Raw genomic sequence first — 13,854 nt, forward strand, 5'->3', positions numbered from 1 at the left:
AGAGAGAAAGGATGATGAATTTTTATTCTGTAATCACTTCTGATGTTAGAAGCAGCCTCCAGTCAATAAACCAAGCTAATGTCAGTTAGAGGTGCATTTCCTAGTAATAATATCTGTTATGGAAAGGACAGCCCTTGTAAGCAATGAAGCTGGCTGGACTTCAGACTATTATTTTATATTAGAAACCCTGAATGCCTTCCAGAGAAAGTAAGGCATCCAGTACATATGGGTGCACTGATACAACTCAGATGCAAGCGAGAGAACCAGTCAGTTCTCTTACCAAGCCAAGAGATGCAGCTTTTACTTGGTCTTCAGAAATCTCATAACATAGGAAAGCATTTACCCATTAAATGTTAATGCAGGTTATTAAAAACTGCTAAGAGGCAATACACAACCCCCGAAGACCATTTGGCTAGAGACTACATTCAAGTTCACCATCAGCAGAAGCCAGGGCTAATTGGAGAGAATCAGGGGAAACTCCAGATGTGCACTCACTCCTCCTGCCTCCCACTTTCCCAAGTAGAAGCTGCATCCAAGTCTTTCAAACACCCAGATTAACAGTTCTGGCCTGCAGCCTGCAGTGTTTTGCATCATCCAGCTCTTCAGAAATATTAAAATGAGAGGACACAAGATTATTATGAGAAAACAGTTTTAAGGCCAAAAAAATTTTCCTGGTTTCTACTATAATCAATCTTCATTCACTATAAGATAATACAAACTAGTCAGTTAGGAAAATGGACCAAGACCAAGATCCAAGAACCCTGCAGAGTATCCCTCAGACTCCGAGTCAGTCTCTCCAAAACTACAGGACAAAGAAAAACCAGAAGGAATTTGGTGCTTCATCCTTTCAAGGTGGACATAGCACAGTACCATACACTACTGCACAAGCTGCTTTTCCCATGCAACCTTGTTTCACACCCAGGTCTCCTCTGCAAACTTGTTTGCAATGTGTGAGATACAGCAGCATTCCTTCTTCCAAAACTGTTGATCTGTCCTCATCACAGTAGCACTGATGACAAGACAAGAACAGGCATTTGCCCCTGCCCTGGTCAGCACAGAGACACAGCCCAAATTAACTGTGCCAGATTACTCCACTACGTGCAGATCACATGCTAGCACAGATACAGACCCAAACTTCCCAGCCATGAACCACTGGCACAGAAGCTCTGGCCATAGGTCAGTGGCAAAAAGGAACTAACATGATTCCCCATACAAAAGCCTAACTGTGCTATTAAGGGAAAAATCCACAGCATGGTTTGGGGCACGGGTAGGTAGTCTGTGCAACACAAACAGTTTAAGGCCATTTACAAGGTCCAATTCCTCCTGTAAAACTGCAATACTACTTCCTTTCTCCTACAATGTACTCTTCCGTTCAGAAGGCTTTCAGGAGAGGCTCCATCTCTTCTGCATATCCACTCACCACCTGGCACAATGCAATCCCCATCCCACAGCAGGCCTCTCAGCCCAACAGGGATGTCAGGATATCAGCTCTGATGTGAATACAAGGAGAGGTAGCAAAACTGTGGTTCACCTTACAACAGGAAAGAAAAGGCAGCTCTCGAAGTTCATGACTGGGGATGCCATCAGGACAGAGAGACTGTACACTTGACAAGACAGAAGATGCATGCTTTTGGAGTTGAGAGCCACTTATGACCGATACTGACCACAGGGCAATCATGATAAATACGATGAAATTTTGATCAGACGCTGCATGTGGACAGGTTTACCAATAACTTCAGTGCTAAATGACTGATCTGCAGGGTCCATCTGGCAGAACGTCGATACGTTTACAGTACCTCATAACACCTCATTCAAACAACACATTTATTTGGCAACAGATACTGAGCTCCCACAAGCCATCCCTGCGCTAGTCTCTCCATGGATATGGCAACATCAACAGGTCACTTCCTCAACACTTCTCCCACTAATTACCAGCAGCAGGTAATTACTGTGCACATAGATTTGTGGACTTCTGTTCAGCTGTGTTATTTGGCTGGCATGAAGCTTAAAACACGAACAGGAAAAAATAAACACCTGGAGAAATGCTGCACAAAGTTTCCGTGAGAAATGGTAAGCAGATGGTCTGGAGTGCTGCAAGCTAAACCCTAATCATCATCTTTTTATTGGGCACCACCACGTTTCACCTGGGAAAGGCAGTTGCTCATCACTTGTAATTCTTTTTAAATAGCCAAGGTGCAGAGAGCACAGACTTGAACATGGTAGAGGGGAGACAGAAATGTCCCTGCAACAACACCTGATTTCAAGGCTGGCTTAAATCTTATTTTCAGATGTAGAATTACTCTGAATTCTGAGCCAGAGCAGCAGAGGTCAAAATCTAGACCAGAGACTGAGTTGTTGAAAATAAGAGTACATTTTTCCTCTAGAGATCTTTCACCCATTAAAAGTTAGAGAAACTTTTTGGAGAGCTCTAAATTTGCACATCATTTTTAGCTGTTTTTAAATCTGACAGAGTACCCCAGACTTATTCAATTAGATTAAGACACAGCCAATCTCTTGTGCACTGTAGAAGCTTCTGCTTGTAGCACCTACTTGCATACAGTGCTTTTTTTCAACTTTGTATCTTAAACCTGTAAATCTTAAAACTCACTGTCCCAATATGAGGAAAACTCCAGGCAACTTCATTAAAAGTTTCTTCAGCAAATGACAGCAAGGTTTGATGTTCCATAGTAGCCATGTGCTCACAAGAGACTGTTAAACATTTGAGTAGTGTCATTTACAATCCCAGTGGTGGTGAATGACTACCTTCCCTAAAAAAAGTCATTCTAAATTATCCACAAGTGATCAAGCAACCTACCCTGTGACAGACAGGGACACAGTGGTAAAACAAACTTCTTGAATAGACTCTCCAGAACCATGCTTTGTTCCCTGTAAACTCGATCTCACTCTCGCACTCTCCCTCAAACACACACTGCCCTTGTGTATTTACATTGCAAATGTGACTGCAAGCATAATTAAACTTTGTTTTGGAAAACGAGCATTAATCTCAAAACTGTCAAGAAAATATGCCCATTTGATTACTCCCCAACCCATCCAAAAAAATTAAGGTATTATTATTATTATTAATGCCTGTGGTTTATAAATATGAAGGTTAATAAAGCCATTTCATTCCCTAGGAACCAGTGCAGATTGATCTGTCTTTCTAGTTTATCACAATCTCCCAGCTGTGGGAGATAATCTACATTAAGAAATGGTGTCCCTATGATTAATAGCAGTCTTGCAGACCACAAACATACCCATTAGATTTCACATTTATCTGATAAACACATTTCAGGGGAATAACTTTGGAGGACAGGGAAAGTGCATCACACTTGTACAACTTAAAAGCCTACTTAGTTATTAAATCCACTAAGAACGAATCCCATCTTCCGCTGCTGCATGAAAGCACTTTTAAGAACAGGCCCAGGTGCTCTACCTAAAAAGTAACAAGCTGGAAGGGTAGCAAATGCAGAGAAAACCCAGAACTTAACCTGCCTGCACCAGCTGTGCACCACCCAGCCCAGTCTAGCACCACAGCTCTGAATCACCAGCAGCAGATACCCGAGAAAAGCAACGTCAGAGTGGACAGTGATAGCATGATCTCCCCAGCCCTGCTTTTGGGCCACTGTTTTATGAACTGCAGGACTGTTATGCCTGGCAGTCTATTTTATGAAAGTGTAGATGTAATCTGTACTGATATAAGTGTCCATTTCAGAAGCCTGCTAAGGTTACCTGTAACTATTTCTTGTGGCAGCAAGTTCTGAAAGTTGTGTTATTCTGAGAAACAAGTACTGGATTTTAGCACCCAGATAATTCTTCCATCAGATATTATGAAAAAAGGTAAACAGAGTGTGGAATTTACCTCTATACCAGTTCTTATATATCTGAATAATTTCCCTTTGCCTCACCTTTGTGCCGATCCCTAGGCTCAGACTCAATGTGCAGAAGGCACCATCATTTTAAACTGGCTTCCTTTATCCCCAGAAACTATTTGAAAACCCATCTCTTCCACACCTCCCCAAGGGAAAACCTATAATAGCTATGACTATACCAGGAAGAGATGTTCTGGCATTCACCTTGCACTCCTGATGCCATCCTCCTGATCCAAATGACAAGAATCCAGTAGCTATCTCAAACCCTTCAGCAACACTTTGTTAAACACAATGAAGCTGCAGTACATGGAAAGCAAGCTGTAAAACAAAATTCAGTCTAGATTTCCATTAAGCTGGATAACAGGAAATGGAACTTCACTCAGCAAGATTAAGTTAAGATCTCTACCTGCAGAGACCTGAGCAAACATTCATTAGATATACTTGCTTCCACAGCATCACTTGCTCTGCCATCCCATAAAAAGCAGGACAACAAGGATTTATGACTATCTGTGACTGCACATTTGTCTAATCTACTAGCACTTCTCACAAGAGGCAAGACAAGCCTGCAGAATAGATGAAAGGTGGGCCCTAAAATGTCTTGAGAAGTTCACTGTATTGCACAAGGCAGAACCTGCTACTGTATCTTCCAGACCCAAAGGGGTTAATACACAACAGAAATCCATAAAAGCCATGCTGCAAACTGCTAGGCACATTTTAAATCCGAGTAACTGTGGGTAAAGAGAAGTGCCTGGAATAAACCCTGAAATACCCAAGTTTTCTTCAGACTCACTGCTTTGGATATGGGTAGTCCAGATGCAGGAACCCAAACTACTCACCTTTGTTGGTAGGATTACAGAGACATAACAGATTACATGAGTGTTAAACACACACAAAAAACAAAAAAACCCCACAACACTGTTCAACATTCTATAAGAGAAAAAAACTGCTAAAGGGGAGATACAACTCATCTGAAAAAACACTTTCTCATTGTACAAATTCATAGTCACTAAAGTAAGGACATGACTTAAGAAAGCAAAATGCATCGGACTCAAGCAATTACATGTTCAAGTCTGGAAGCAAGACAGCCTGATCACGATGAATTACTTTCATAAATGCAAATCTTCCTGCTCTTTGATATTACCACTTCAGCATTTATTTTCATTACAGTAAATAACTGCACCTATGGGATCATTTTACAATTCAAGTGTTTGTACAAACCTGTTGGCAAGTCGATGTGCACATTCCCCAAGAGATTCACCAAGACAGTCATTCATTCTCCAAGCTAATGATATGGATAGCCATCAATTCAGGCTCCCACATGAAACATTTACACAGCCACATCTGGCTGTCATTCTGGAAATGAAACTCCCATTCAAAAGAGCTGAGGATTTACACTGAAGTCACCACTGAAGGCCCTCTCTCCATTATCTGCTAGGGTTACAGAAGCATGAAACTAGAAGCTTAGATTTTACCTAAGCAAATCAGCCATGCATAACAGAAATAAAGAGGCCAGTAATGAGAACTATATTGTTTACGATTACAAAATTAGTCCAAAAATCTTGTCATGTCATTGCAGGGTAGGTCAGCAGTATCAGCCACAGACAGACACTGATCTCTTATCCCAAAGTTTTAGGACTCTGTCTCATCAGGCGAGGTGACAACAGCTCATATCCATAAGGACCAGGCCATTTCCATGCCTGAAAAGAATGTACTTCCAGCTCACATCATCATCCCACACATAAGCAACTAGCACTCTAAGGATCTACCTATTTGCACTGTCAAGAGGTAGCATTCAGCTGCCAGGACAGAACAACTGTTTGCCATCTCCTCCAAGGAAAAGGTAGTAGATCAGAAACTGCATCTTGCAGCTCTAGATGAGCATTGGTGCTCAGATGGCAATTGTCCCTCAGAACAGAGGCTGCTTCATCAGAGCCACAAGAACGTGATCCACACCAAGACCCTGCACTTCTGCAATGAACAACCTGGACAGGCTCAGTACGATATACAGGCCTCTGACTTTTCACGCAAAGTGATGAGAAAGCTAAAGACTGAGGGAATAAGTCTACAGTTCGGATCATACTTGAGCCAAAATGGCAGACAGCAGTGAATTTTCAGCACCTATTTATAAAGCCATCCAACACTGGAATATCAGCTGTGCACACTACCAGCACAATGAACCTGCGAAGTTAAGAGCTGGAAGTACTTTATTGCTGTGATCACTTCTTCACCTATAAACTCATCTGTAATCCATATTTTTTCTCCTGTTTACCGTTACATTTTGACCTTGGTGCTGCTCTATTTTATTAGTCAGTGAAAACTCAAGGACTAATTTTTCATAAAACTGTTGGATGAAGGCACCTTCCTTCCCTGGTCCCAAATCATCTCAAGCAGGGCACACTGCCACAGAAAGTGTGGTTCCCTTTTTGTCAGTGACCTCTAGTGGTGAACGCACACCAGAGTGGAGAAAAGCGACCACCACAGAGCACGATTACACAGGGAAAGTTTCTTCATCCAAATGAAAACCAGACAGTCCAACCATCCTTCTCTTGCAAACTACAGCAGGAGAGTTGATACTCTGCTCAGGGATGGGAGCTCCCATACAGTGGTCTGACTCACCCCTAAGTTAATGGAAGAGGGCTGCTCTCCTAGTGTCAGTTCTTGTTACAAGCAGCAGGAAATGTTTTACCTCCTTCCCATTCCTTAGGGTAAAGGACAAGAGATCCCCTTATTCCTCTTGTAAGCTCATTCTCTCCTAAACATTCAGCTTTCTGTGATCCAAGGCCTGGCTTTGCTATGGCCCAGCTTTGTAACCTTGGCTCAGACTGCTGAGAAAACAGTTAGTTATTGAGAAAGAGCTATGGAAGTCCATACAGTAGAGTCACGCACGATAAGGCAGGAGTGGTTACAGAGGCAGGTTTGTCGAGATAGTAGCTCAAGGGTTCAAGCAGAAAAACACCAAAGTGAAAAGATTACTAAGGGGGGGAAACAGAACCAGCAGATGGCAACTCAGTACATCAAGGGTCTATTCCGGGGCAAAATAGAGGCCAACCCTGTCTCCCTCCTGACTGATAACTGCCCAGCCAGCAAAGACAGGGTGGTGAGCATACTAGTGCTTAGCCCAGTAACTCATTAATCCTCACTACTTTTTCGCACGTGCTAACAAAAAAAAAAAGTGAGCAGTGTATCCTGCTTGCAGACTCTTTGAACACAGCAAAAGGAACCTGAATGGTGTGGCACAGAAAGAGATGGTAACACCCTGAAACAAAGAGGGGGATTAGAGCCTTCTTTGTCAGGTCTGAATGTCAGATCAAGCTCACTGGCTTTCTCTGTGGGCACAGCACCTGATCTGAGTGCAGTAGCAGCAAACAAGGCACAGAAAATGTTGCAGAAGTCTATGTTGCAGCCCCAGTTGCAGCTCTGCTCCCCTGTCAGGACATAAAAGTCCAATAGATGTCTGCATGTCACCTGATCCACCCACAGCCAGATATAGCAACAGGATCTGTGTTTTAGACACTGGACTGTGAGTTAAAGCAGCTGAGATGCAGACAAGGACCTGTGGTGTTAACTGTGGAAGTAATTTCTCTCAGACTGAAAATAATGAGTTGTCACTGCAGCATTTGCTCAAAAAACAAGTCCCAGTCCCAGTTAACCAACACCTATATCCAACCCACCTCCAAATATGTCCTTTTTTTTGATCAGGATCTCAAATACCTCAAGCTTTACTCACACTCTGGTAGACCCTGCAGGTCATAACCCAGCATTAATATTCTAATCAAATCAACTGATTAGTGACAAAGACATGGTGGTTCTAACTCGCTGTAATACCAGTACCTTGGCTTTCTTCATGTGGCTCATGATTTTGCCCAGATCTTCAACATCTATGACAGAATTTGTGTCTCCAGCTTCCTCAGCGTTAGATTCCTCCTCACTAGTGGTTTCAAAGAACTCCTCTGCCTATATAGGAGATCAGAAGAAAAAAAAAAATTAGGAACATATCTGCTGCGTTAAACATAAAACCATCACCTATGCTAGTCGGGGAAATCAGCTCTTTTACATTCAGCAAAGACTTCTGAAAAACAAGGAACAGGCTAGCACCAACCTATGAGATGCATCTACATACTGGTAAAAACCCTAAGTTTAAGAACTCAATAGTACACAAACCACCTGAAACTTAGTCCAGAAATCCTGCCTCCAGGTCCGTATTGTTCTGTTTTCCTCATTTGTCTGCCTGATCACACAATGAGAAGTGATACAGAGGTATCTAATTCCCACTGTATACTATGAAGATCTGGAGTCTTAAGCCCCTTTAACTCTTTGAAGTATCGCTCCCTGAATGAATAGGGAGAAAAAGAACTGCTTTCCAAGTCAAACTCTTCATGGAACAGAAATGTTATCTCCCTTTCTGTACACAGTCAAGGCACAGCCTGACAGCACTGATGTAACAGCAAGATTTATTCCTCCTGTTCCTGCAGCAGCCACACTTTCAAACCCACTCAACCAAAGAGCCACTATTTTCTGTGAAATTCTACATGGCAACAGCAACCACTTCCAATCTACAGCAAATGGCTTGCAGGGAAGATTAAAGTGCCATAGCAGCTCTAGGTCTCACACTGCAGAGCAAGAGAGATGATTCCATATTCAAAACCTGCAATTAACACATGCACTCCAGAAGAGACATAAGTGATTAGAGCAGACAGGTTCAGAGGAGATACAGGACTTGCTCAGATAACACTCCCCAAACTGTCCTCAGAAAAAAAACAGGATGCAGGCAAGTCATCCAAGCAACTAGTTGAAATGGGAGCAGGTTAATGGCTCAGAGGGAACTAAAGGTTTCACTCTGGCAAGGGGGATAAGCAAAGACTCTGATGAGAGCCCAGACTGGCTCCCCTGAGTATCAGCCGTAACATACACCTCCTCCCAAACAACAGGAAAGCTCCCTGGTCACATAGATGCAATTCAGTCTAGGTCCACCACTAGTTCTTCGGCCCTTCTTTTTGGATGACTTATTCTAGCAGCTGTCTGCTATGAGATCTCACCTTTCTCCCTCTACTCCCCCACAAAGAAGTATGAAGCTCCCACAGTGCCCTTCTGAACTGCAGGAGAGAAGTCAAACAGCACACCAAGGAGCACTGAACCAGCCCTGATCAAGACGCTCCTCTTACAGAAACAAGGTCTCATGGATTTGGGCTCTACCTCAGCATTCTCGTACTCTGATGCCCCATGTTCATGATCTGAGCTCTCCTTGCTCTGCTTCCCCTGGGATTTGCACTTCCCTTTCTTGCACTTCCCACTGCAGGGCTTCTTCTCGCCTTTGCAGAGTGCTTGGAGCCGACCGAGGAACTTTGTTTTCCAGGCTTCAAAGTCGGCCTCGATGCTGCCATGCTTGCTCTGGGCCACATTGCAGTCCCCCTCTGCACGAGTCATGATACGGCTGGCACTGAGCATCCACAGCCACCTGTCAATATTTCTTCCAACCTAGGATGGGATGGAAGTTAAAGAGAAATTAAATGAAGCCCAAGTTAAATAATACAGGTGATTAGGAGAGCAAGGACCAAGTCTGGAAATAGAGCAGGTGAGCTGTGCAGGCAACAGGACTGCAAGACAGGGACTTTTGGACTCCCTCTCACCTGCTGATTCAGGGCATGACTACAAGACAGCCTCTGAATACCACCACACATCCTCAGGTTCTCGTGTGAGAGATGCCACTCCTGTCGTGGTGATGTGACAGAGGTGAGCTCTGGGTACTAGCTTCTTTTTGCAGTGCTCATTGGTCAAAATGTCCATGCACATAACACATTTCATGTGGCCCCAGCTGCACAAACATGATCTGATGACAAATCATGCCATTTTCATCCTTCCAGGTTAGATGATCCTAATCATTGGGCTAACACACTTTCAGAGTTTTGTTTCCTGAAGTGAAAATAAGACTCACAGAATCCAGCAAAATGCATAAAATGCTGAAAAAGAAGTGCTCTAAACTAAAAGGCAGCAAGTCTAGGGTTTTACAGTACTACATCTTCATGCACTGACAGAAGGCTTTCAAAGCTTGGAAATTAATAGGGAGTTTACCAAATGTATGCTCATGGTCACAACAAAAACCTCCCACATTAACATAGCGCTTAAGGAACTCCTCTTTCCAATTTAGAAGGGTAGCACACTTGCTTCAAAGCTGTATTGCCTGTGGCCCAAACCCAATTCCTAAAGTCCACACAAAGACTACAGAAGGAGCTGAATTCTCAAACTTTAAATTTTGCACCAATTAACGTGTCAAACTGTTCTCAAAACAGTAGCAGTAGTATGAATCTACCTAATCTTAACCTACCAGTATTGCTCAATTTTGTAGAATTTAAGGAAACCTGGCCATTCAGAAGAGCAAAAAATAAAGAAGGGTACATGGGAGAAACTTACTGTGTTGTAGTGATCAACATAAACTGAATTTCCCAAGCCAAACACAGCATATCTCAGGCCTTTCAGGTACATTTTGCCAAACCGGAAGTCATTTGCAGTCTCTTCTAACCATTTGCAGAACCACGCGGCGTTCTCAGTCGGTTGTCCATCTGTGTACGTAGCTACCAAGAACACACAAATGTTCCTGCTGGTTGTCTAATAACAATAAAGGGAATAGAACAGATCACTGCATTTTACAGAACACTTTACACCAGGAAGAGAACTGTAACTCATGGACAGCCAAAACAAATCAAAAGATACGATTTTTTACTAAGTGGATTAGGAACCTTTGATGTAGGATGGTGCAAGTGATAATCCCAGTGGTGGTGAACAGCTACCCTCCCTTCTAAGCCATCTTAATTTAGCCAAGGGGGAAATCAAGACATCTTCCCCTGCCAAGCAGGCACATGGTGGTAAAACAGAACTGGACACATATCTTCCCTACTTCAATTCATAGCTTCTTGAGCAGACTCTTGCAATGTTAAAGTCTTTGGTAGGTTGAAAAAGCATCTATCAATATTAACAGAAGGGAGAGGAAAAAAATAAAGTAATTAAAAAAAATTTTGATCAAAGATTACTAAATATAAACATGTCTCCCAGGAAGCTGCTAACTTACAAATTGCTGAAGGCTGCAGAACTATCACTCTATCTGTTCTATTTTTGAACTCTTCAAGATGCATACTGTCAAGAGACAACAGAAGGACTTGGTGCAGCCACTCTCATGCAACTCAGACACAAGAGAAATAACTAGTTCATACAAATCAGTGTCAGTATCATAATATTCTATGTGATCCTTTTTCTAGTAATTTTCAGAATCCATGTATTTCCTGCTGAGGGTTGACAGGCTATACTCACCTACACAAGAGAAGCAACTCTGGGGATTTCCAGGACAATCCAAGAGGCAGATAGTAAAAAGAGGAAAAGACCCTTCACATTCCCAGGAAAAGTTTATATTTATTATGCATACTTATGAGGTGCCTACCTCCTCTGTTAAACTATCATCTGGATCGTAGTCTCCCATATTAATGACTTCTGCAGACAAATTAAGGGAAGTAACCACTTCAGCCAGACCTCTGGCAAATCTCTGAAGAGAGAAACGTTGAAAATTATTAATGACTTCAACCCAACTACACTAAGGGTCAAACAGGTTTTGCTATGGCCACTCACAACATGGAAAGAGCAATGACACATGAGAACTGGACACTGCACCCACAATTTCCCCTCTACCATCCCCTCCCCCCCCCCTTTTTTTTTTTTAAGTGAAATATGCTGACAGGGAAAAAATAAAATAAAAAAGGAAAAGAAAGGTAGATGAATTTAATGACCAATGACTTTTGCACGCACACACACAAATCAAATATCTTTTTGATGAAGAAAACACCTAAAACAGCACTTCTCTCTACAAAGAAAGAAGACCTGCTACCAAATTAAGAGTATATGTAAGAGCACATTTTAAACTTGGTAATCAATGTCTCTACTGCATTCCTCACTTAAATGAAGGAAGTGGGATTACTGTTATTTTTACATATTTTCACCTGTGATCTTTCACGTTGGGCCAATGACTTCTAATGAGCTAGTGAACTTTCCAATAAACTTTCAGATTTTCAGTGTAGTGTTTTTAAGGCAAGCAATGTACTTGAACCTAAACAGTATTTTGTGTTAACATCATGTATATGAACAAAAGTAGCCTGTACCTTTGCTGTGCCAGTCTGAGACCCATAGAAAATCTTTACTCCAGCAACATAGACCTCCTTTGCCTTCATGGTGGCATATCCATTTACTAGTTTGTCCTCTGCTACTTCAGCAGAAGCTGGATTCCCATTGAATTTTTCATCCTGTAAAACAACCACAGTGTTGAAGACAGCACCTGAAGAGCCACCTGAGTTTTCTTCTCCCATCACAAGCACTTCACTCACGTGCATGAGGAGTTTTTACTTTCCTGACTGGGCTAATCCCACTCCCATTGCAAAACTAGTTTGGACTTGTCATTAGCTTCACTGCAAACATGAACCTGAAAACACTGGGCAGAAACAGAGTTATTTACCTGAAGAAGTGACAGAGCCATCTAGACTGACATATGCTTTTAGTAACACAGTGAGAAGTGTTCAACTGAGATCTGTTCCAACATCAGAGTAACAAGGATGGTTAGTTATTCACACTCATGATACAATCCAGATTGAGGATTATGACTGGCAAGTGAACTAAGCTACGTTTCGGATTTGCACAGCCTAGATGGCTGGCGAAGTATCCCATTTTACTGCAGCAACGAGTACCTTCGCATAGCAACTGCTCACTTCTGCACACAGATTTTGCAGGCCTTTTCAGACAAAAGAGCTTAAATGTTCAGTTACCTTCTTTCTAGTTTTGCTGGTGAAGAACTGAATGCAGATCCAAATACTGATCCCAAGAGCAACAGAAGAATAGATGTAAAGTCGGTGTAGCCATAAGGACGTCAGACAAGTATAGAAAAAGTTCCAAGGATCCATTGAGACATCTAAAACTGGAATAAAACACAGATTTAGCAAAAGTGGATTCCTTCAAGATCAATTTAAGATGAGCACAAAAAAGCATACAGTACCCACAGTCTCACGCCATTAACTGTTCTCTGGCTTTGCAGAAAAACATTCTCCAAAAGCAAAAGGGCTGTAGCTAAGGAGAAGATACAACCATTGAACCAAGGACCCTTCAGCTACTCAGAAGTGTCTATGCAGACTGAACTTCACCCGCATATCCAGGCTAACATTGTAGACTATCATACAACAACATCAGGTTTTTATTACATAGGGCAGGTTTTGCTGTAAGGAAAAGCATAGTCATGCTGTGCTACTATCTGAAAGTAAGAAGCCCTCACGAAACATCCCACTGTATGCTTGGTCTGAGCCTTGCACAGACCCCATGTGCGCAGAACTCTGGAGCAATAAAGGGCCATTTCAAGTGGAAAACTAATCATCTGCTCAGAGGCCTTGCATGTAAGCATTAAAAACTACTCTCATTATAACAATCATTTTGATACACGGAGTTTCAAGGCCAGACTGAAATCTGGAGTCAATTGAAAGTATTTTTTCAGCACTGCACCACGTGGGTGAGGTTCTTATTCAGAACAAGACTGTTTTGAACTGACTTTAAAATTCCAAGCAGGCGATGTTGCACCCAGGAGGGCTGCTTGCGTGCTCCCTGTGACTACTGATCTCATGCAAAACGTTCAAGAGCTGAGTTAAGGCTCGTCTGCGGCCCTTGCTGACCGAGCGGCACAGACCCTGCTGTCACCGGCGGTCCTGCCAGCTCGCAGCTTTACGGGCATCAGCCAGGCGCACCGAAACCGGGTATCTCCAAGCAGCTCGGAAGCATCACCCGAACTTCGTCACCTCGCTGCCCCCCGGTGCCAGCCCGCAGCACCGCGGCGGAAGCTCCCTTCCCTCCCAGCCCGCCAGCAGCGACAGCGGCCCCCAAGCAACGGGGCGCGGGACCCGGCCTCGCCGGGCAGCCGGGCCGGGCCGGGCCTGCCACCGCACCGCACCGCACCGCACCCCCGGCCGCC

At 43.1% G+C, this 13,854-nt stretch overlaps 1 protein-coding gene across 4 annotated transcripts in view; it reads right to left on the minus strand.

Annotated features, from left to right (window-relative positions):
- The window catches only part of TYW1 (tRNA-yW synthesizing protein 1 homolog), a 115,516-nt gene extending 101,829 nt beyond the window's left edge, over positions 1 to 13,687 (minus strand). Inside the window, exons 1-7 of one of the 4 annotated variants that reach the window (XR_003253151.1) lie at positions 13,438 to 13,466; positions 12,668 to 12,816; positions 12,011 to 12,151; positions 11,299 to 11,400; positions 10,278 to 10,472; positions 9,063 to 9,344; positions 7,701 to 7,823 (exon numbers count right to left, since the gene is read on the minus strand). Coding sequence is in view for 2 of the 4 variants with exons in the window: in XM_026063662.1 (XP_025919447.1) it covers positions 7,701 to 7,823; positions 9,063 to 9,344; positions 10,278 to 10,472; positions 11,299 to 11,400; positions 12,011 to 12,151; positions 12,668 to 12,802 (978 nt within the window). In the remaining 2 variants the exon portion in view is untranslated. Of the gene's footprint in view, positions 1 to 7,700; positions 7,824 to 9,062; positions 9,345 to 10,277; positions 10,473 to 11,298; positions 11,401 to 12,010; positions 12,152 to 12,667; positions 12,817 to 13,437; positions 13,467 to 13,572 lie in introns of those variants that run through there. The other 3 variants (XR_003253152.1, XM_026063662.1, XM_026063661.1) reach the window with 3 other exon arrangements.
- Positions 13,688 to 13,854: the final 167 nt, after the last annotated feature.

Source organism: Apteryx rowi, unplaced genomic scaffold, assembly GCF_003343035.1.
Source record: "Apteryx rowi isolate R43461 unplaced genomic scaffold, aptRow1 scaffold_20, whole genome shotgun sequence".
Lineage (NCBI taxonomy): Eukaryota > Metazoa > Chordata > Aves > Apterygiformes > Apterygidae > Apteryx > Apteryx rowi.